Source organism: Peromyscus californicus, unplaced genomic scaffold, assembly GCF_007827085.1.
Source record: "Peromyscus californicus insignis strain IS unplaced genomic scaffold, ASM782708v3 Scaffold_6__1_contigs__length_162567912, whole genome shotgun sequence".
NCBI lineage: Eukaryota > Metazoa > Chordata > Mammalia > Rodentia > Cricetidae > Peromyscus > Peromyscus californicus.
Window position 1 is genome coordinate 119,716,645 of NW_026294584.1, and position 24,587 is coordinate 119,741,231.

Consider the following 24,587-nt stretch of genomic DNA (forward strand, 5'->3'; position numbering starts at 1 on the left):
ATAGTAATCAGGTGAAAAAGCATTGACATGCAATATCAATATTTGATGTAAAGTGGATTCCAGGGGGATATTTTACTTTGAGGCTGAATTGTGAAGAGTAAAATTTATACAGATGTTTCTGCCTCTCATCTAACTCATTTCATTCCAATCTATTTTACATTTTCCAGATATCAGTAAAATTAGACAGTCAATTAAAATTTCATGGTCTACAGTATTATCTTCAGACAGAACCAGAAGCAATACTCTAGTTAATAATCTCACTGTAAAAATAGCAGTATTGCTCTAGTTTCAGCAATAAGAAATTATAATTGCTCAATGTCCTAATTTCCTTTATTTTAAGAAATTTAGCTATTGCTAATCTTCTGGGCCCTTACATCTTGATAAGATATCACAAAAAATACAATCTCATTTTCACCTCAGGTTAGAGTCTCTATATAAAGAACTATATATAAATTATAGCTATAATATATATTAATATTATTATTTATACAGTTTATGAAGCATAGCTACCACATTAGGGAAACAAACAAACAAAAAAAGGAAAAGCAAAAGCAAAACAAAACAAAAGGAAAATATTGTACTGCCCTGAGAATTTGATGTCCATGTTCCAGATAACTGAGCCTTAATTTGTTATTTGCTATGTTATTATACCTCTGAACTGTGTTATTTACAATAGCCCATGGGATAGAAGACTAAGCGTTTGAAGGATCCTGATGGACATTACAATTTTTTATTGCTTTATTTGCTTATGATTCCTCCATGACACTCAAAAGATAGAAATGTATGCTCAATTTCTTGGTAAAATCTGACTTACGCATTTAACCTTGTAATGTTTCCATGTGTGGCATAGTTTCTACATGTCACAGAGAAACCTGCCCATTATCTTTATCTGTCAAACATGATTTGCTATGCTGAATTCCTATGTTATGCACCAATTATGAAATGAAATGAATAATTTGGTACAGAAAAATATTAACTACTCCCTTTTCTGTAAATTGGATAGTCATGTTGCATCTATACATGTGAATGTTGTTAAAGTCACCTTCATACACAACATTTCAAATGTAAATGTCATAATGTACAATTGATTTAAAGAATAGAACACTCATACTTAGTAAATGGTGGGAAATGTTTCTATTTAATTATATGAGGGGTTGAATGTGGGAGCCCGTTCTCGGGTTCCTCGTGGCTTTACCCAGCAGGTACGCATAGAGGATGATTAGGACCATGGGCCTGAGTGCAGGTGTCTGAGATGGTCTGCACTTGGCTGTGCTGGGGGAGGAGGTCTGTTGCTCCACCCCCTGGCCTCTCTATAAAAACCCTGGGGCAGAGACAGTCGGGCCCGTTGGAAAAGGTTCCAGGCCTTCTCGAGGCTATCCTTTATTTTCTGTTTATCTCCACAAGATTGTCTGCAATAAATCCTTCTATCTAATATTTCCTGCTGCTTGCACTCAAGAAAACTCTAGGGAACTGTGGGGGTGGTGGGTAAATGCCCCACAGTTGAATATCCCAATAAATAGTTACTTGAGAATAAAGACTTGAGGGAAATAGTGTTTTTCTTGAGACATAGACACACAAGTCAAGTGTCAAAACTTGGTGACATCAAAACCAAAAATCACCTAGGAACAGATAATCATGGGTGATTCAAGACACCAAGCACACAGATGGATCCAAACAGATTTAAGAGAGTGAGCACTGGCCACAACCACCGATAGTAGTTTTAACTATGGCACAAAGAAAGGGCCCAAATAATAATATGAACACTGAACTGAATTTGCATGGGAGGAATAGCTAGCATGTAATGAATTTAATTTTCATAGCAACTCTACTAAGTGCCTAAACACAGACAAATATCACGAAGTCAGGGAAGAGAGTAAGCAGCTCTCTACTGGGATCATCTTTTTGACATGACATTACTTTTGGGCCCTGGCATCCTTTTTTCAGATCGACCCATAATGGTACTTACTGAGGAATTTCCTGTCTTACTGTTGAAAACCATTCTGGTGTGTGTGTGTGTGTGTGTGTGTGTGTGTGTGTGTGTGTGTGTGTGTGTGTATGTATTTCAATTATCAAGTATGGAAAGACTTCATGATCTCACTCCATAGTGGATTATGAAAATTTTTTCTCAGAGTGACTCAGAGTGGAAGAGTAATGACCAGAACATAGAGAAAAGGAAAGGGAAGGGGAAGGGGAAGGTCAGAGGTCATTTAGAGAGCAAAGCACTGTTATTTTCTAGCACAGTGTTGAAGGTGAATATGATTAATAGTAATACATTACATATCTGAAAATAATTAGAATAAACTTGAATCTATTCATCATAAAAGTTTATGATGGTAGCTATATTAATTGCCATAAATTTATTACTACTCAATATACGAGTGAGTCCAACCACATTTTCCCTTGCAAATCTGTGCAAACATTATCTTTCAATCAAAAATATCTACTTTAAAGCTTAGAATGTTTCTTAGGTGTAGCAGGGTCCTTGCTCTTGTTCCCTTTGGGGATGGGGACCAAGTAGGCGCAGAGTCAAACCACACACACTCTGGGAGAATGTCGAAACAAGCTCAGTTTATTCAAGAAGAGATAAGCCTTATATACCCTCCACCCCACCCTGTGGGGAGATCTGATGAATATGCATCAGCTGGTGTGACATGGCTGCCTCTCATTGGTCCAGGTCATCTCCTGATTATGTTTCAACTGCTGTTGCTAAGACCCTTAGGCAGACTCAGACTGGCTCTCAGAAAGTGTCTTTTTTACTTGTTTGGGCCTTCTTGCCCTCAAGCCCGTTAGGGATGAGTCACCCCACACTTAGGTACCTGGGTTCAATATCAATATTTAGATGATCAGAACTCTCTCTCTCTCTCTCTCTCTCTCTCTCTCTCTCTCTCTCTCTCTCTCTCTCTCTCTCTCTCTGTGTGTGTGTGTGTGTGTGTGTGTGTGTGTGTGTGTATGTGTGTAGTAGAAAGACATTAATATTACCTTTGTCTCAGGCAAGCAGATCAAATGACACTAATACTTAAAAATGTTTGACAAATTCTGATTAGCTAGATTTCAGTAGGTTTAAGGTTAATGAACTGGATTCTTATCTCATCTCTAAGTATCACAGCTCAATTTGAACCCAGGTAGCTAATATATATTCCAAGCTTTAAAGTAAATTTGGTGTTTTGTTTTTTTTTTAAGTTTTCAAGACAGGGTTTTTCTGTATAGCTCTGGGTGTCCTGTGTCCCACTTGTAGACTGGGCTGGCTTTGAACTCTGATATGCCTGCCTCTTGTCTCCTAAGTGCTGGGATTAAAGGCAAACACCAACACTGCCTGACTTATCCTCAGTATTTAACATTCTTTATTTCTTGAATCAATATTGTAACAGCAAACAAGCTGCTTCTTACGCAGGTATTTAGCAAACATTGGATTAATAATCTAAGAAGAAAAATCAGTTTCAATATTTCTCCACTCTCAGCTGCCTATTTAAATTTCATTTGAGTTGTTGGAGTCCTTCCCATAATTCCATGGTGTTCGTAAATGTCCACAATAAATTATATGACCTGTGTTCTATGAATATTAAGTCTGAATTTGAAAAGCATATAGTCAATAAAATTATTATTATTTTATTTTTTCTTCTTTGTAATTATACTCTCTTTGCTGACAATTCATTTAAATTTCCATTTTTTTTTTTTTTTTGTTTTTTCGAGACATGGTTTCTGTGTAGCTTTGGAGCCTATCCTGGAACTTGCTTTGTAGACCAGGGTGACCTCAAACTCACAGAGATTCACCTGCTTCTGCCTCCCGAGTTCTGGAAGGCATGTGCCACCACCATCCAGCTCAAATTTTCATTTTTGTTACCAGAATGTTGTTCCTGATTTTTGTCATGTAATCAAATTTATATGTAACATGTATGCACTTTGTTCTTTAAATGCTAAGGAAGCCTAAGTGTAGTATAGATAGACTACTTTAAAATCCTTTGCTCATATGTCACAATCAAACTTCCTGATATTGTATCTTCACAAATGTCCCAAAACAAGGTAATAAAATATGAATCTTTATGTTTCTATGTAAATGTTGCCAATTGTGAAGTAAATATTCCATCAGTTTATAGTGTACCTTTTGCCTTATCTATAAATATCAGCTAGTCACTATAGCCTGGTTATGGTTGGCTACATTCTTGTTCTTTTATCTTGTTGTATTTGAGAAGTATTTAGTGATTTTTAGGTAGGAGCAGCATGATGTCTCCATTCATGTAAACTGTTCTATTGGCCAGTATTGGTTTTAGGCTGTGAGGAAAGTTTTCAGTAGTCTCTGAATGATAAAAGTAGAGAGTGCACTGCATTGCTTCTTACTCTTGACCTTTTCTCATGAAGTCAAGTATAGGGCTGTGTATTGTATACTAGAGTAACTTTGCTACTGTGTCTATGATGTGGTATCGTGATTTGGAAGGTGAATCAGGATTTATTAAGCCAGATGCTTCAGAAATGAGAAATATAATGCACATCTGCTATGGGAGAATAGTGTAATGTCATAAATTTCATGACTTAGGACATCCTAAATCCTTTTCTGCTCATTAGCAGGAATCTGGAATCCATCCTCAGTAGTAGTCCAGCATCAGACACTGGTTTCATGTAAATTCTAGTTGACTGATATTCACTATGGTTCAAATTGGATAATTAATTATATTAGCTCAATTTTGTGTTATACAGATATTAGAAACAATGATCTGTTTGCACTTCTCCAAATAACATTTTGTTATTGTTAATAGTTATGACACGCATGCAAACAGGCTTGCCCCTCTTTTTTTGAAAACTGTAGTCATTAATATTAGTTTGTTGCCATTTTCTTTGGTAGAATTCTGAATACTAATCAGTATTTTAAAAAATGCATTTTTGAAATATTGCTAAGTAAAATTGTTTGCCATAGAACTGGAAACCTAAATTTGAGAAAATGTTTTATTTGTTCCCATTTTGTCTCTTTCATAAAAACGTTTTGTTGAGGTGAGGAAGAACACACTTGGGTTTTTGTAGTGATACTTTATTTGTGCTGAAATGTGATGTTTTATCTGTAGGTTAATAAATAAAGTTTGCCTGGAGATCAGAGGTCAGCGAGCCATAAACAGAAGTCAGGCTGTGGTAGCACACACCTTTAATCCAATCACATGGCAAGCAGAGTCTCTGTGTGGTCAAGGACACAGCCAAGCATGGTGACATGAGCCTTTAATCCCAGTACCAACCATAGAGACCCTGAGGTCTGTACAGACAGGCAGTGATGAGGAAGTCATGTGGCTGGGCTTAGAGCCAATAAGAAGGCAGAACAGGAGGCAATAAAAGCTCAGTTTAGACAGGAGGAAGCTCTCTCTCTGTGGAAGCTTCTGTGAGGTGGTAAGCTGAGGCTAGTCATGGCTATTCACTCTGATCTCTTTGGCTATTGCCTTTGTATTTGGCTCTGTGTTTCTTATTTAATAAGACTGTTTAGAAATTCATCTACAGGTTTTGTCTATTTATATTAAAATTATGACATTTGCTTAGACTACATCTTAAGGTCAGAGAAAACTTGATGGGGACCATTCTGGAACACCTGGAATGTATGAGCTAGTCCTCTTTTTTTTTTTTTAATTTATTTTAATTTATTTTGCAATACAATTCAGTTCTACATATCGGTCACGGATTCCCTTGTTCTCCCCCCCTCCCGTCCCCCTCACCTTCCCCCCAACGCCCCCCCCCCCCATTCCCATCTCCTCCAGGGCAAAGCCTTCCCCACAGACTGAAGTCAACCTGGTAGACTCAGTCCAGGTAGGTCTAGTCCCCTCCTCCCAGGCCGAGCCAAACAATCCTGCATAGGCCCCAGGTTTCAAACAGCCAACTCATGCAATGAGCACAAGATCTGGTCCCACTGCCTGGATGCCTCCCAAACAGATCAAGCCAATCAACTGTCTCATCCATTCGGAGGGCCTGATCCAGTGGGGACCCCTCAGCCATTGGTTCATAGTTCATGTGTTTCCATTCATTTGGCTATTTGTCCCTGTGCTTTATCCAACCTTGGTCTCAACAATTCTCGCTCATATAAACCCTCCTCATTCTCGTTAATTGGACTCCCAGAGATCCACCCAGGGCCTAGTCATGGATCTCTGCATCCAGATCCCTCAGTAGTTGGATGAGGTTTCTGAGCTAGTCCTCTTTTGTGTATTGTATGGTATAAGAATATTTAATTTCAAGTGGTACATGAATAATTCATGTTTATACTTTACTTTGTTACTTTTTGGTATGATGTGCTACATAATAAGCACAGCTCTTGCACACAGAACCATGCAGATTGTCTCTCCAACTGTCTAGCAAAGGTAAATATTTTCGTGATTCAACTTTCTTTTTTGGTCATTAAAAAGGCTGTGTAAGACTTGTTTTATGAATGCACTGATTAAAAAGTGAAGTTTGTCTTCCATTCTTACAAACTCAAGTTCAGTTTTCAAAAGTGAGTTAACTGTTCCAAATGTATGACAAATGATTTCATTTCTTATTCATCTATCAATTGACTGTTAGAACAACAGGCACTCAATTATTTGATTTTAATATACACTGAAATAAATGGTAATAATTCAAGTGATAGCATAATATTCTGTGTCAACATAAAATCTTATGCCTTTTATGCTGTTTAGATTTAAGATGATTTCAAATTAAGAGCATTATAATAGTAAATGAATATTCTTAAATATCCATAATTTAAGTAATATTTGAAAATATGATTTATTCATTTCAAATAGCCTTCCATTGTATATTTTCTTTTTAGAGTGTTTCTCTTGGAGGATGGCAGCCTTAAGATATGCAACGTGACCAGGTCCGATGCTGGGTCTTATACCTGTGTAGCCACAAATCAGTTTGGCAATGGGAAAAGTAGCGGAAGCCTCATTGTAAAAGGTACTTTTTTTTTGTTTTCAGGGGGCCTGTTGCATACTACAGTCACCTACACTTCTTGATTTGTGTTGCCATGCCAAACTGGTAACATATTGTATGTGTAGAACATTTAGTTCAACTGCTTCCATATTCATTAGTGGGGTGTGCACCTCAGGAATGTAGTGTTATGATAAATGTGAATGCTTTGGCAGTTAACAATGTCAATGTGTGATTCTGCAGAGTTAAAACCTGCTGTAGAATATTAAAAGTCCCCATATGCCTTAGTGTTTGGGACCATAGACATTTTGATACAATTCCTGTGTAGCTCCTTCTTTGATTAAATGTCACTCAGATGCTCCTCTTTTGTATGAACATTTCCAGGTGTTTTAGTTACTTTTCTATTGCTGTGAGAAAACAACATGACCTGCAATGAAAGAAGGGTTTATTTTCGTATTTCCAGAGAAATAGGCGTCCATCACCATCCTGGCAGAGAGCATAACAACAGGCAGGCAGGTATGGTGAGGATAGCAGCTGAAAGTTCACATCCCAGAGAGCATATTGGGCATGCCTCAAGACTTTGAAAAACCGCAAATCTCACCCCCTGACAAGCCTCCTCCAACACAGCCACACCTCATAATCATTCTAAAAGAGTTTTGACAACTAAGGACTAAGTTTTAAATATATGAGTCTATGAGGCAGGGGCATTCTCTCTCATTCAAGCCTTAATGCTATGTATCTAAGACAATCCAGTTTAAAACCTGCTCATTTGTTTAAACAACTCTTGGTCCATAATTAAGATAAGATAGAGTTTTGTGAAGCCACATCAATAAGCAGTTTTTTCAAAGTCTCCTTGTCCACAGGAGCCTTACAGTATCCTCCTCCTAGAAAATAGATAAACTAGTATGATTTGGCAAGGTAAAGCTGCATATTCCACTAAGTCTTTTAAGCTAATATCAACTCAAATGCACCTCCATTTATCACCAAGGGACATAATTAGTATCAGGATTGTCTATTCTCTACTAGTGCTACTTTGTTATATTTAATATTGGTTCATGGAAATGGTGTGTTTACTGGAAGCCATGTCATGTCTATTATTTCTTGCCTCCCGGATGATAAAAATGACTGTCCCGGTAAAGCAGTGTGTGCAGTTAATTAAGCCCAAATGATTCAATTCTGTGATTTTGTTTTCTCATATTTTCTGTATAAAGAAATGTATTCAAGAAAAAGCAGTTACTAATTTCAACTATCATTTCAAATAACTCATGGAAAATAAATACTCACCTTTATCCCTGGAAGATATTTCTGCCAACTTGTCTCAAGTGTATGACATAATGTCGACAATTGTCTGAGATACTCTGGAAAACTGTAACTGATAAGAATCAATGTGTCAAAAATCCCACCAGTGTGACACATTTTCAAAAACAAACACAAAGAAATCTCCTTTCTTAAGATCGTATTGTCATTAGTTTCTAAAACAGAGATGGACTTCGTGTTTCAAAACACATGTCATGGTTTTATTGAATTCCAGGGTATTTCTGCAGCAAAATTTCTAGAGCTTATATACAGAAAAGTGCTTTATATTTGAGAAGTTTTTTATGTTTGAGGAAATAACATGTTCTGGAAGAGAAAATATGAGTTTTATTGCATCATTTTAAATTAAGACACCATAGAGTGTACATTTTCATTTAATGATAGTAGATGATAAAGTATAGTAGAGGAGTCATGCCACTGTAGTTGAGTGTTAGATGTATAGAGACACCTATGGTTATACAAATAGGAAGTAGGAAGGATAGAAGTTAACAGTAGTAATGTGTTCTATGAGGATCAATTTATGTGGAATATTGAGGAATTAAGCTTGTCTGCCCTCTAAAATACAATAATAGAGCTGATGGTTTTGCTGGTGAAATACCTTACATCGCTTCAGTAGATACATCTATCTACTGGGTAGATTGAACTGAATGAAAGGCTTCTTCCAAGGTCTTTGAAACCCTTAGTATCATGATACTCACTGCACAGTAATAGTCAATGACAATAAATGAAAGATGACTTGCTTAGAATTGTCTGGAATGTGCCTTGTATTGATGATCTCAGTGACATATTTGAGGCAACTCATTTTGTTTCTGTGTTCTTCAGGTTTTGTTTCTAGTTCTTGTAATGGGAATACATTTATCTATATTTGAGGCAATTTCTAACAGTCCACCATAATCCACAAATACTCTATTTCCTAATGAAGGACATGATTATGTAAGATTATTTTGAGTTTTGTTTTTGTTTTTTGCAAAAGACAACAGAAACATACACTTGAGACAAGTTGGCAGAAATATCTTCCAGGGATAAAGGTGAGTATTTATTTTTCATGAGTTATTTGAAATGATAGTTGAAATTAGTAACTGCTTTTTCTTGAATACATTTCTTTATACAGAAAATATGAGAAAACAAAAACTTATTCTTTTGTCTACTACTATTTATTGGGTTTTCCTATTTTTTAACTTAAAGTTTTGGAGGATTTAATAGATGATTACACTCTGTTTATATAATTTGCACCCCTCTGAATCTTCCTGTGTCCCCCATTTCTTCCATTGAATTCATGAGTTATTCTATAATTATCATTGTCATAAATAATCTATGGAGTCTATTTAAAGTTACTCTTATGTTCACATGAATGGGTTGACCACTTGCAATTGAATAACCTATTAGGGGAATTTAGCCCTGGAGAAAACTGATTTTCTCTTTTTCGCCAGCCACTGATTGCATATAGCTCTACATCCAGGGATGGGACTTTGTGAAAATTTGCCCCTGTATGTTGGTGTACTGACTGTTGTGGTCAACAGGAAAGTCTTGTTTAGGCAGCAACATTGTTGAAGTTTCATGAGTGCTGCTTCCCTGTGAAGCTGAGCAGGCACTGTTTCCCAACAGTCCTGGTAGTATGTCTGTCACTCTTCTTCCAAGTCATTCACTTTGATTTAATGGACCCAAGAATCCTTCTACACTTTCGTCTTCTTACAGAGTATGTGGTCCACTAACTTATTATGATGATAGTTAGAGCACTCCTTGCCATTTTAGAACATTAGCATAAATAAGGCAAGAAGAATTTATGTTTTAATCTGAGATAGATTTGAAGTCCTATTGCACTAACAGTAGCTGCATGTGCCCAGTATAGAGACTGATCTGGAGGATATTCTGATTGATCAGAAGGATATTCTCCTGCAACTCTGTCCACAGAAATGTTTTCTGTACTGGCTTATTTTTCTCTAAAATGTGACAGTTTTGACTATTTCAGAATCCAACCTTCAGGAAACAAGTTACAGCAAAGATTATCTAAAGAAAATGGAGATTTTTAAATACATTTACCTTTCCAATCTTGGGGTTTATGTTCACTGATTTCTAATAGATATGACTTGCATAAGAAGGTAAATAGAAAACTGTAGGAAATCTGAGAACTTTGTGAAGAAAATACACTGTCCTAGTGTTTATGACCACACTGGAGGGTGAATGACCTGCAGGAAACCTGCCTGTGTTGATATAGCCAATGTTAATATATGTGGTCATCAAGTTGTTCTTATTTATTTATATATAGTCATAGGAATGGAATTTGTTGGATTTTTATTTTGATCTTCAGAAAATGTATAAATCTCACACTAAGGGATTTTGAGTTTTTGTTTGTTTACCAATGACAAACACCCTATACAATATGAATTTACAGATAATTAATTATATCCATTCATAGGAAAAGAAGTTACAGATATTCACAAAACATATATACAATATATTTATAAGCACTTTAAAAAAAACTGTTATTGACCTGCAGAATCTAATCTTGATTAGGTTGTCCAACCTTCATAAAATCCTGTCTCAACTAGACTGCTGTCTCTCATATCCTTTCTTTCAAGGATGTTGAAGGTAGCATTGTCAAAAAAACTTGTCATTTTACAACCTATAAATTTGAAGCTTTGAAGCCGGGCGGTGGTGGCTCACGCCTTTAATCCCAGCACTCGGGAGGCAGAGCCAGGCGGATCTCTGTGAGTTCGAGGCCAGCCTGGGCTACCAAGTGAGTTCCAGGAAAGGCGCAAAGCTACACAGAGAAACCCTGTCTCGAAAAACCAAAAAAAAAAAAAAAAAATTTGAAGCTTTGGTCTGGGAAAAAGTAGTGTATATTGTTCTAACCATTTTCTTGCCCATCAAGATGGCTTAATATTTGTATGTGCGTTGTCTGATACATAATGTCCATCTGATGGTCATTCCAATGTCAAAGATGATTTTATTTCTCTAACCCAAGTTAGTACATGCTAGTCAATGTAAGGATAACAGTGGTGAGTAACAAATGAGAAATTTCAATAAAGCTGATAAAACAATTATATCCCTTTGAATTTATTTATCAGCTTCAGTCATGCAGGAAATGTTGCTGTTAGATAACATGTAAAAAGATAATAGTTTACAAGAGTGAGATATTTTCCAGCTTAATTTTAGCTGATATGGCTTATCTGTGTTAAGAGGATTCTGAAGTTATCTGCACTGTGTGTCTGAAATTTCTACTTCACTAATGCAGCAGGATGAGGCAATTTTCTATTCAGACACTGTGAATGCAATTAGCAGCTGCCTTGCCAGATCCTTGCAAGATGCCCAATGTGATTTGAGGACATGTTCTATAGGCACAAACAGGGAAAAGAAAGGAAAATAGTTTTAAGGGTTTTTCAATATTAGGACTGTAAATAAAAAAAATTACATACTATACATATATAAAATGGTATATGAATATCATAAAGGAATGAATTATTTAATCTGGCATTTAGAAAATTATTGAAAAGCAGGGTAACAGCAGGCTATAAAAATGATCTTGTTTGCAGGCAACATTTGTTTTTGTTTCCCCACTGGAGAAGTTTTGGATGTTCAATTATAGGCCTCATTGCTTCAGCATTATTTTCAACTGAAATGTCGGAACTTGGAAAAGCATATCTAATGTGCAAATTAAGTTTATTGCTGCTCATTTAGTTGTTTATTCTTTGTGATAGAAGTCTTTATTATACCCACATACAGAATGGCCTCTGCTTTTTTTCATGTAGAATGAGAGCACTCTCTAAGATTGGTCAGCATTACTGAGAGGAATGTATACCCAAGCCAGTCAAATAATTGGAGGCTTTGTGGATTTAAACAGCAATGCAGAGGCTTTGAGGTGTTTTAGCCCACATTTGTCATAAACCCCAGCTTGTTTGAATAAACCAAATGTACAGTCTCAGAGAAATGACAGGACGTTGGATCACATGTGTCATATTGTAGAGATTGAGAGAATATCAGTGAAGTTTTCTGTGAGTATGACCATCTCACTCAAAATATTAATCTCACAGTCTACATTCCTCCTACAAAGAGGGATTTCATGTATTTTAGTAAAGACATTTTTTAATTATAAATTATTGAGGAAGAAATTATTTCAGAAGATGAAATACACACACATATAATTTTAATATACTCGTCAGGATAGCTTTTTTATTTTTATACCACAATTAAAGTTGGAGTGGATTCTTGGTCCTCAAATACTTGATTCTTACAATTTTTCAAGTGCAATTGTAGAAAAAAAAAAAAACAAACAAAAACGATGGTTTGAAAGAAAATGGCCCCCATAGGCTCATACAGAATGGCACTATTAGGACGTGTGACCTTTTTGGAATGTGTCACTGGCAGTGGGCTTTGAGGTCTCCGTTGTTCAAGTCAGGCTCAAAGTAGCAAGTCTCTTCCTGCTGCCTATGGAGCCAGATGTAGAACTCTCAACTCCTTCTCCAGCAACATATCTGCCTGCACAATGCCATGCTTACCACTATGACAATAATGGACTAACTCTCCAAAACTGTAAGCCAGCCCCAGTTAAATATTTTCCTTTGTAAGAGTTACTGTGGTCATGGTGTCTTTTCACAGCAATAAAAATGTTAACTAATCTCAACCAAAAACAAGTATTATTTTCTATCATCTATAGAACTGCAAAGCCCTTTAATTCTGTAATGCCCACTGGAAAGTTACAATTGAAAAGACAAGTGACATGAAGTCTTTATAAGACATATAAATTTGATAATGTAAGTACAGTAACAGCCTACTAAACATCAGGAGATTTGAAACTGAGTAGTTGGCATGTCTTATTCATTGTGCAGAATCTGCAGTGCAGAATTTCAGAATAAATGAGTTTCTGTTTTGATTATTAGTTCACATACAGATTTATATTTAATTTGCCATCCTTACTTTCTGATAAACTATTTCATATAACATTGCATAGTTCCAATACTTGTGTACTATGTATATGTCTAAATGCTATCTCTTGCCTAATTCTATTTTTTGTTTGGTTTATTAACTCTACCATTATTTGCTGTTATTCTGGATTTTAAAAATATTATTATAAAAGATAAATGGCTAACAGTGACTTCAAGTAAACTGGGTTATATGGACCATAATCACCATGATCACTTTGTGCTTTTGAAATTAAAGAATATCCAACCTAACCTATGGCAGAAAATAATTAGAGCACTGCATGTAGATTTTAGTGTGTGTGAACATACTTTAGCAGATAACCTTAGCATGTCCCAAAATATGTTAAAGTTCTAGTTTTATTATTTGTATGCATGAGGAGTAAAATTATAAGTAACAATTAAAAATTTTCATTTCTAATTAGCTTCAATGAGAGAAATAACTTCTACATCTTACTGATTTCTGCTGTGTTTGCTTTGCTCTAAGCATTTTCAAGGAGTATTAGCTTTGAGTTTTCTGTGTTTTCTTGACCTTATTTGTTTGCTTGATGTCCTGTGTACATGACAAAAATTCAGTTCCATGTCTATCTCAGTTCCTCCCTTTCATGTTAATATACCTGCTCCTGGATATCAACACTGTGTTGTTTGCATACCACCCTTTTCTTTTGTTAAATATATCCCCTTATTTTGGCAGATTTTACATTCCAGTAGTTTCTGAAAATTAATTCAATAAAGAAACAACTTAGAAAGTGCCAGTATTCTATGATTTCCCTTGATTAATGGTTTGCTTGGAAATACAAATCTGGATTGAAATCGTCACTCCAGAAATTTTATGACATTATCATGCCATGAAAAAAACTATCTATCACATCGCAAAATGAAGTCCTTCCTTAAAATTTGATCAGCAATGAATGAATCATTGTTTGGGAGTTAATAGATTATGAATACTCTTCATCACTATCCTGCATCTGATTTCCTTTCACATTCAGGGTGATCACTCTTATTTTCTCAATCAAATAACCCCACAAATAACAAAATAAAGGCATTTAAAAAATACCATTTCAAACAAACTGAGAGGGCTGCCATTATAATTTTCTCAAATAAAAATTATTAAAAACTGTGAGATGCACATATTTTTCTGTATGCTCTTACACATAGCAACTTATTACTAATGTAAAACATTAGCATGCCTTTCTGTATTCCTCCTTACAGTGCTTCCATTTGTGGTGAGAATACCAAAAGCTAATTCTCTTATCTAATTTCCAGAGCACACAGTACAGCGTGGATAACCATGCCTCCCTGCAGGATATTAGTGCTCTGTGCTTCCTCTTCATAATAACTAACTACTTTTGTTACCACTGGCCAGTGCATCTACATTCCCTCCACTCATCCTCTCCCTGGTATCCACCATTGCATACAACGTTTTTATGTATGAAGCAATCTTAGAATCCACATATAAATTAGTTAATATAATAATTTTTCTGTTCATGAAAATAGTCCTTATAGCATATTATGACGTATTTCTCCATGTCATCCTGGCAGATCTGTGCTGTCAGAAATGAAAATGCCTTTCTTTGATCACTGGGCTGAATAATATTCCAATAGAACTCTGTTGTGAAAGTCTACATTTTCTTTATCCTTCCAATGAATGGTAGATGCAAACTATGCCTTTATGTATCAACTATTGTGAATAATGCTGAATGAACGTGGGTGTGTAATAGGACCAAGGAATGATGTACAATATGAAAGTTCTCATTTTATGTTTTTATGGAACTTCCATATTGGTTTAATTTTTTTTCCTAATGGCTGTATCTAATTAACAATATCGTTAAGAGAGCATGTGTTACCTTTGCTTCACAGCCTTAACAACACTTATCTCTTGTCTTTTTGCTAAAAGCTCTTCTAAAAGGTGTGAGTTTTTTTGATTTGCATTTCCTTGATTAGGAGTGTTAAGTATCTTCATAGATACTCTTGGGCATTGATATGTTTTCTTTGGGGAAAATATGTATTTACTTGCAAGCTAAACTACTGTCATGTTAATAAAGCTTTTATTGTTAAAAGAAAAGCCGTTCCAATAGAAGCATGTAGATACAAACAGAGAAATAGAAAAGGTTAAGCAGATTAGAAATCATCAGAGATATTCAGGAACTTAGAGAGGGGCTCATATTTCCAAAGCATATTTTAATGTTTCTAGTCTTCACAAGATATTTTGTAAGAAACAAAAAGCAGAATGATATCACCTATTCGAAGTGTTATTTATATGCTAGAATACTTTATATTTGTATCTTAGCAACACTTCCTGTCATGTTCTAAATATACGAAGACAGAGCCCCGTGTTTGTAAGGAGAGAACAGGCTGATAATGTATTTTGCACATTGTGGACCTTGAGGTAGAGTTGTTAGCTTCAAGCAGTAACCTTGGAAAGATTACCACTCATAAATGAAGATTTCAACCATGTCATTAGTATAAAAGAAATCAAAACATAATTATAAAAAGTATTAGATTCATTATGGTTAATGATATTACACACATTTGCTAACCTTTTTGGGGTTCTAAAATGTTGTAGAAATCATCACATGTAATAGTATCCTTGACCACTGATATAGAAGAGATTTTATGTTTTTGACAGATTAGTTTTCCTGTCTACTAGCAAGTTCATAACTGAAGATAAGTTTTGGAAACATATTTGCAATTACAACTTTAAATTTGAGTAAAACTCAAAAGTGTACTGAATTGTATAAAATTTCCCCTTACATATCTGAAAAGCAAGATGAGTATGTGAAACTATTTTGATGTGATGACTTTGTGTTACCAATATAGATTAAAAAAAAAGTTAATATTGGTATTCCAAACTTTCTTATTTGTATGTGGGATTCGTTTTAAAAAGTAGTTAGTTTTTATTACTTTAGATGCTATGTGGACACTATTGCTCTGTATTGTGTAGAACAACTTTCATTCTCTCTAGCAGTTTATGGTTGTCTTCTACTGTAGAAAAAATTTAAAAATACACATAGAACTAGAGGAAACAATAAATAAAATAATAAATAAACAATAAATAACAATAAATAAACAATAAATAAAAAGAAACTTATGTGGTCATTAAAAAACTGATATCTAAATTTATTTCTTATAAATCTTTACCTACTTCCCAACACTTATCCTAATTAATGGGAAGCAAATTCTATATATCATATTTTATCTGTAAGCAGATCTGAATGTGTTTTAAAAACATTAAGGAATGTTTGTTTAGTATAAAACAAAAATAGAGTTACTATCTTAAAAATTAGCAGCATTTTCTCTAATATTAGGTTCTAATTTTCATGATAATTTCATAAATATTAAAGTATGTACATTCATCATATATACTGTATATACAGATGTATCTATACAATCCCTATTTCACAAGACATATTATGAAGTATTAAGCAAAAGGAAAATATTCTGTATCTATTAAGTATAAGAATTCTTAAATTAGTGTGTATCTAAACCTAGGAATTCTGGAGCTTTCTTTACAATAAACTGTCCTATGGAGCTCTAAGAATGTGTTCAATTCATAAAATTAATTCCTAGGAACGTTGGACCACCATGTTTACATCTAAAATATTTTTGACTAACAGCATTTTACCAACAGTGAAATTTTCCTGGGTCCACAGTATTGGATGCTTTCTGATGTTACATTTAATATAATGTCAATTTTCCTAAAATAGAAATGTCATTTTAAAACCTTTTCAATATTTTCTCAGGTTGCATTTGGAATAACTACACAAATCCACCAGAGAAGCTTATGAAAAGTCCATATGCTAGGATCTCCCTTGAAATCTACTGAATCAGTATTTTATGTGGGGATTGAGAAATTTACATTGCAAGTACATTCAACAAGAAATTATTGTGTATGCTGAAATTTTAGAATCACTGGCCTAGACATCCAATGAACATAGATGGTATATGCAAGAGGAATAAAATAATGTGAAATGCATTACTTTATCCTCTTTGTTTCAAGATGAAGATGGTTAATGAATCTGAAAGTTTCACAAGTGATAATCTAGCACAGTCTACTTCCCTTCACTTAATTTGTATAATTCAGGATCTAATGCTCTCCCTTATTAATAGTTTGCAAGAAATGTTTCAACATTAATGAACCTCAGGTAACATAAACTTCTCTATTTGGAATATACCCACACGTAGGAAAGGATGAGAATATATGAAAACATGTACATTCCTTTTATTTTTAAGTCTGAGTGGCTTGAAGAAATCTTTCAGATGCTTGACTTTATTAACACTTTGAAGATTATGCAAATGAGGAAATTAATGGATTAAAAAAATAACAAAGTCCTCTTTTTCCCCCGTGCAAGTAGTCTTAAAGACTTTGCATATTTGTTTAGCTCAAGTATCACTCTTCATTTCTGCAACTGTGATCTTGTTCTTCTAATATATATACATTGAATTTTCCTCTGGTGCTGTGTACAGCTGCAAAGTGATCTCTCTAAGAGAATAATCAGTGCTTCTTTACTGTTTGAAAGTTACATACACAGCATTAGGTTGGTCCTCATGCAATTTGGAGAGTGGAACAAGAGACCTAAGTATTGCTTTGTCTACAAAGGTGGATACTTACAGGGGATGCTATGCCCAGCTATCCACACTTCACATTTTCTTGGATAATGCGTCTGCCTATACAGTTATTGTCTGTGTGTACAGGGTAGTTACTTTTCTCGTTGCTGTGATAAAATACTTGACATAATCTATTTAAGGAAGAAAACATTTGTTATGGCCACAGTTTGAAAGGATATAGTTCATCATGTTGGAGAAGGCATGGGAACAGAAGTATAAAGACACAAATCACCTTGTGTCATTAGTAAGAAAGCAGAGAACAACAAATTCCAGTGTTTGCCTGACTTCTTTACTGCCCCTTTTTTATTTAGTCTTGGACCTTAGCCCATGTTTTAGTAGCACCTATATTCAGGATGCATTGTCCCTCACTTAAACTGTTTTAAATTACCCTCAAATACAAGCCCAGAAGTGTGTCTCCCAAGTGATTCCAAATCTATTCAAGTTGGCAATATGGAGATTAACCTCATAATAAACACCTCATTTTTTCATAACCAAGATACAGGTATCCCATTAGACCACATCTTTACTCCATACTTTCAGTATTTCACATATCTTTTAAGAAAAGTACACATTTCTTAAAAAAAACTAAACTAAATAATAAACTAAAATAGCATGTATCTATAGAGCATGGTATGATGTTTTCATTGTTATGTTATTAAATTAAGCTAATTAACATATCAGTCATGTATTTAAAATAAAACTATGCTAGTTCAATTCAGAAAATTTGAGTGTGTGATATATTATTAAATATTCATCCTGCTGTTTAATAAACATTCAAACATCATCTTCCTATCCAGATGAAATTTTATTCCTTTTGAACATCTTGTTCTCTTTTCCCATCTTTCCTGTCCCATCATCCTTTGGTAACCCTGTTCCCTTCTACTTTACTCATATGTAAGAGTATGCTTATTTATGTGGTTTGCAGGCCATGCTCCTTAGGCACTTTACCCAGCCTCACATAGTCTCTTGCTAAAACATGCCCTGTATTTGGTTTCACATTCCACCATGTCTTGAAGTTCTTCATCTACCTATCACCAAACTTGTTTTGTACTAATGTCTAGTGGTGTGTTGCAGCACATACATGAGCATGTGGGCATGGTTGTACTCTTGAGCAGAACACATGTGAGAAGGTGGCCCATTGTGCAATGTGCACGTTCATGCCTAATGACTGTTAGGAAAGCTTGATTCCCAAGTGGGTAGGTAGGGACATTAGGGTCCACATCCATGTGGATAAGTGTGATAGTGAAAGCAGCAGCATAAAGCAGCAGTGTACAGCAACATATGCTGCAGAGAAAAGGATTTTGAGAGTCAGCAGCACCTGCCTTGAGAGTTCGAGCAGGCCAGCTCACTCACCTCTTGCTGTGGCATTTTCAGAAGTGTTAACTCTGCAGTCTCAAGAGCAGAGCTGGTAGTAGACAGGCACCCAGCAAATTATTACAAATAAAGCATATTTTTATGTTTGGGCAGTGCAATAAAGCGTATCACACAGTTGCATGAATTCTTCAAAGAGTTTAAAAAAACTATGAGTTTTGAACACTTCTGAAACATGGCAGAGCTAATACCCACAAGGCTAGAAATAAAAATTTAATTTGAAGATTATTTGATTCCAGGAGAAGAACACTATTTTTGTACGAAGCTTCAGGAAGACCGATTATTAATGAGTTTTTCTTTATAATTGAAAAAGTTACAATGGACTGAATAAGTGACATTTTAAACTAATACAAAAATCATAAAGCCACTTCAGCTTCCTGTACAATGTACATGGGTTACAGCCCGATTCAGAACAAACATCAACATTCTTTCATATACATTTACCTGAAAAGTTAAATAAAAATTTGCATAAAATAAATTTTTCAGTGACAAAAGATTAAATTGTTTTAGAATGAAAAATACTCCGTGTTTACATGTTATTAACACCTCTAAATGTTATAAAGTTTACATTTCAAAAGTAGTTTGTCAGAAGTTCACAGCAATTTTGCTATCTGAAACTGCAGTTAGTAGCTCTAAAAATGTTATATTGGCCTTAAAGGTCCTTTGGAAAATAAACGCATCAAAAAAAAAAAAAAAAAAAAGTGTTTAGCATGCACTTGCAAAGAGCGGTAATGTAGCCCAAGTAATTACTTCAATTGAAAATGAAGCTGCTAAAAATATAGATTCCAGTGGTCTGATGAGTTTTCAGAAAAGCAAGTAAGAAAAATCTAATAATCAAGATATAAGTTCAGCAAAGAATTTAAATTTAGTTTTATATGAAATTATGATACCCAAAGCATGTGTTTTAGTATATATAAATTGAACCACTCATGTATCAATATCACCCTTTTCAAATTTTATAAAAATTGGTATGTAAAATGAATGGAAAAAAATTTAATAAAAAATTTTAAAGAAAAATGATCTTTAATAGTTTCAAAAACAATCTTCCCATGTCTTTTGAACTAAGCTCATTTTTTTTTAATTTTTTAAATTTTATTTTGCAATACAATTCAGTTCTACATATCAGTCACGGATTCCCTTGTTCTCCCCCCCTCCCGCCCCCCTCACCTTCCCCCGAGCCCACCCCCCATTCCCACCTCCTCCAGGGCAAAGCCTCCCCGGAGGACTGAGATCAACCTGGTAGACTCAGTCCAGGTGGGTTCAGTCCCCTCCTCCCAGGTCGAGCCAAGCGATCCTGCATAGGCCCCAGGTTTCAAACAGCCAACTCATGCAATGAGCACAGGACCCGGTCCCACTGCCTGGATGCCTCCCAAACAGATCAAGCCAATCAACTGTCTCACCCATTCAGAGGGCCTGATCCAGTTGGTGACCCCTCAGCCATTGGTTCATAGTTCATGTGTTTCCATTCATTTGGCTATCTGTCCCGGTGCTTTATCCAACCTTGGTCTCGACAATTCTCGCTCATATAAACCCTCCTCATTCTCCCTAATTGGACTCCCAGAGATCCACCTGGGGCCTAGCCATGGATCTCTGCATCCAGATCCCTCAGTCGTTGGATGAGGTTTCTAGCACGACAATTAAGGTGTTTGGCCATCCCATCACCAGAGTAGGTCAGTTCGGGCTGTATCTCGACCATTGCAAACATGGTATGTACTCACTCACTCATAGGAGGATATTAGATGTGGAACAAGGATGGCTGGACTGCTACTCACATCACCAGGGAGGCTACCTGGAAAACAGGACCCCAAGAAAGACACGGGGATCGCCCAATGACAGAGAAATGGAATGAGGTCTATATGAACAGCCTGGACATGAGTGGGGGTAGTGAAGGGCGAGGGTCGAGGGAAAAAGAGCTTGGGGGAGCGGGAGATCCCAGCTGGATCAACAACAGAGAGGAATAGGAGACCATGGTAAATGAGGACCACATGAGAATAGGAAGAAGCAAAGTACTAGAGAGGCCCACAGAAATCCACAAAGATACCCCCACAACAGACTAAGCTCATGTTTTATCTTCCAGTGGGACCCACTAGTTAACTGGCTTGATGAGAATGAAGTCTTTCTATGTCTATGACTGTCAGGGGACTTTCTTCCTTCCCACTTTCACTCCTTTCCACTTTGGCTCATCCAGGACTTTCTAGCAAGATGATTTCTTTCCACCTACCAAACTGGCCTTTTTATACAGATCCCTTCTAAATGTCCTTCACAACAGGGGATGTGGCTCTTTCTTGCTACATGTGAGCTTGTCGCAGGTTGCTCTTAATTGCCATGAACTTCTATGTTAAAGCAATCTCTTTCCTACAAACTAACCCCTCAATAGTAGAACATGGTAATGGAATTACTTCACACACATGGGATGCCACAGTTTTGGAGATGTATATAATAGTGCAATCTCATACATGACAGCCTCCCTCTGTTGACACATTTGTGAAGGCAAACATGCAGTGTTACTTGGCACTTTGTTTTGCAACCCATACCAAATAATTTTATGTCTATTACTTAACAGTAAGATGGAGATGTAAAGAGTCCTCAATAAATATTTGTCATAAATCTAAAAGCTGGAACATTCTAATGAAAGTTTAACAATTATATATCATACTATGTTCATTTCTTATTCATGAAGCTTTAGTCATCATTGTATGGCCAATTAGTCTAATTTTACCACTGTGCAGTATCTTAAATGGAAGAAGAGGTTGTCATTTTTAATGCTTGAAAATTAGTTTAAATGTATGATCTGAAAACTTAAATAGGGACAGTTTGACTTTACCAGCACATCTAATTAGCCAACTCATCTGCTCACAAATATAAATAAAATAGTAGTGATTTTTTTCAAAGACACTTCTAGAGAAAAACATTTTCCTATTACTAAAATTTTGTCAAAAATATTAGATAGCACTTGGGAAAGATGTAAGGAATACTTGAAATTGTGAATGGAGACAGTTATCAAGTCCTCTCTTCAGACTTCTTCCTGGTTATAATATAATAGAATGTATCTAATATAGTTAGGGCTTTTTTTCTGAGTCACATTCTCTCCATTATTCTCAGACATATAAGGCTCTTTTCCATCTTTACCATGGCTACTTTATCATGCTACCTTAAAACCCACGATTATTACTTCCTTTCTTCCATTGCCGTGTCCTTGCCACTATGATGTTTTTATATAAAAATAACAGTTTAAACTTCTGTAGGTAAAATTGAGTGATGCATTGTTTCAGTCTTTTTCTGTTGTTACAACTAACATCACAAGTCCGTATAATTTATAAGGGATAGAAATGTCTCTTTAATCTGTGGTGCTCATTGGCCTGAGGTTCAGAGGATACTTGTGGTGAGCCCCTGTTTGCTGGTGGGATAATTCAGAGTTCACAGAAGGCACATGGTACTGATGACAAAAGGAACATGGACAAGAGTCAGAGATGACTTTTGTAACAGACACACTCAGAAAATAAGCCACAGACTCAGGACTCTTATGATGTATTGATCTGCTCATGAAGGATGAACCTTAACTACCTGATGATTGCCTTATAAATATTTCATCTAAATCTACTTCTTCCCTTATGATGGTGAACAAAGGTCAATAAGTTGTGGTGGAAACATTCAAGACAGTAGTAAACACTAATCATCTGATAATATAAATATAATCTTGGTGCTGGTTTGGCTTGTTAACTAGAGAAAAGAAGCCAGAATGCGTGGAAGCTAATGATTTTTCTTTAGACAGCTAAACTTTTCTGTGGATTTGCCATGGTAATTTAACTCTTTTAAAATGTTTTCAGATATTTTTGTAATTATGGCCTTAGACTTTAATTCTTGCATGTGTATTCCTTCAGTGATTTTAGTTTGGATATGAAGGGAATGTTTTCGTGATTTTAAGTTTGCTTTTGTTGGTTTATGTTATTTACTTATACGTGTGTGTATGTGTCTGTGTGAGTGTATGTGCACATGCTAGCATGCACCACTGAAGACAGTAGAGTCTGTCTCACTCCTGAGAGCTGGAGTTACAGATTTTTGTGGGATTCCCAACTTATTTGAGTGCTACATAGCAAATGCCCTTAAAAATGGAACTGCTTCTCAGGGCTAAGTTAGGGAATATGTTAATTTAAATGTATATCCAGTGTTCCTCTAGAAAAAAAAATGAATATTTAGTTTTCTCTAATGGAGTCTTTCTAAGTATACAGACCACTCTTTAGGCCTGACCCCATGCCCGGCAATAGAAAGCCAAACAAACTGAACTCAATGGTATTTTTGGATCTATTTTTATTTTAAGGCTTTGTCTGAGCTTCTTCTTATCCTTTTCCATTTTCTCCTTCTTCTCCTTATGCTCCTCCTTGTTTTCCTCCTCCTCCCCTTCTTCTTCCTTCATCCTCCCCCTCCTCTTCCTTTTTCTCTTCCTCCTCCTTCTTCTTCCTCTTCCCCAACAGATCCTTTGCTTATGTATGTTCTAGCTACAAATCTCGTGATTTCAGGGGATTTCTGTGTGTCTGTTCCACTGAATAGGTCTCTATGTCTCTTTGTGTTTCTTGTGGTTTTTCTTCATTCATTTTTTTTCTCTGCATGTTGGTTTTGTCTTAATCATGTTTCTTTACTTTTATTTCATCTTATTTTATTCCTTTGTCTTTTTTACATACCTGTTTGTTTTCTAGTGAGAAACAGAGCAAGGAAAAACGTGGATTCGGGTTGGTGAAGAGGTAGGGGAGATTTGTGAGAAGTTGAGGGAGGTGGAATCATCATCAGTATAGATTGTATGAAAAAAATAACAACGACAAAGAAAGAAATGATGGATCTCGGTATTGGTAAATTCTCAATTCTCTGAAATTAAAGCCGCATATTTTACTATAGTAAGTAACTAAAATACCTATGGTTGTTACTCTTTGTTAGAACTCAAGTAAACCTGGATTAGTCTTAGAAATTACTTTGAAGTCTTATGCAATGATGTATTGGGACTTGTGGAATAAGCATTGGCCTTTGGAAAAATGTATATAAAGAAGAGGTTTCTATGACAGCTGCACATTTTGATATAGAAAAATGTGGATGTACAAATAGAGACTTCTATCTTTCCTGTTCATGTGACAAGTTTAGTTCAAAGAAAAATTGATCATCACAAGCATTCCAAAAATATAAAATGTTTCCTTCATACTTTTAAATATAAAAGCATGAATTTATATAACTCCACAAATTGTGGTGTATATAATCTTAGAAATGCAGTTGGTCTTGTGGATTCTTAAACTAATGAATTATTTAGAGTGGTAGCTACATATTTTTATTTACTACTATAGCTGGCTATCTAGAGTAAACTCTAAAAATAGTGTGGCTTGCTATGTATGGAATGCTGTTCTTTGAGGTCTTTACTGTAACTTATTTCCACATGAATTAGGAAGAAATCAGTGTATAATTTAAGAAATGTATTATTAATTTTTTGAGAATTCCATATAATATATTTTGATTATACCCATCTGC

The 24,587-nt window shown here is 35.5% G+C and overlaps 1 protein-coding gene across 1 annotated transcript in view; it reads left to right on the forward strand.

The window, feature by feature from the left end:
• The window catches only part of Cntn6 (contactin 6), a 337,384-nt gene that overhangs the window by 285,758 nt on the left and 27,039 nt on the right, over positions 1 to 24,587 (forward strand). The window contains 1 exon segment of the mRNA XM_052719550.1: positions 6,770 to 6,897. Within this exon segment, the coding sequence (XP_052575510.1) occupies positions 6,770 to 6,897 (128 nt within the window).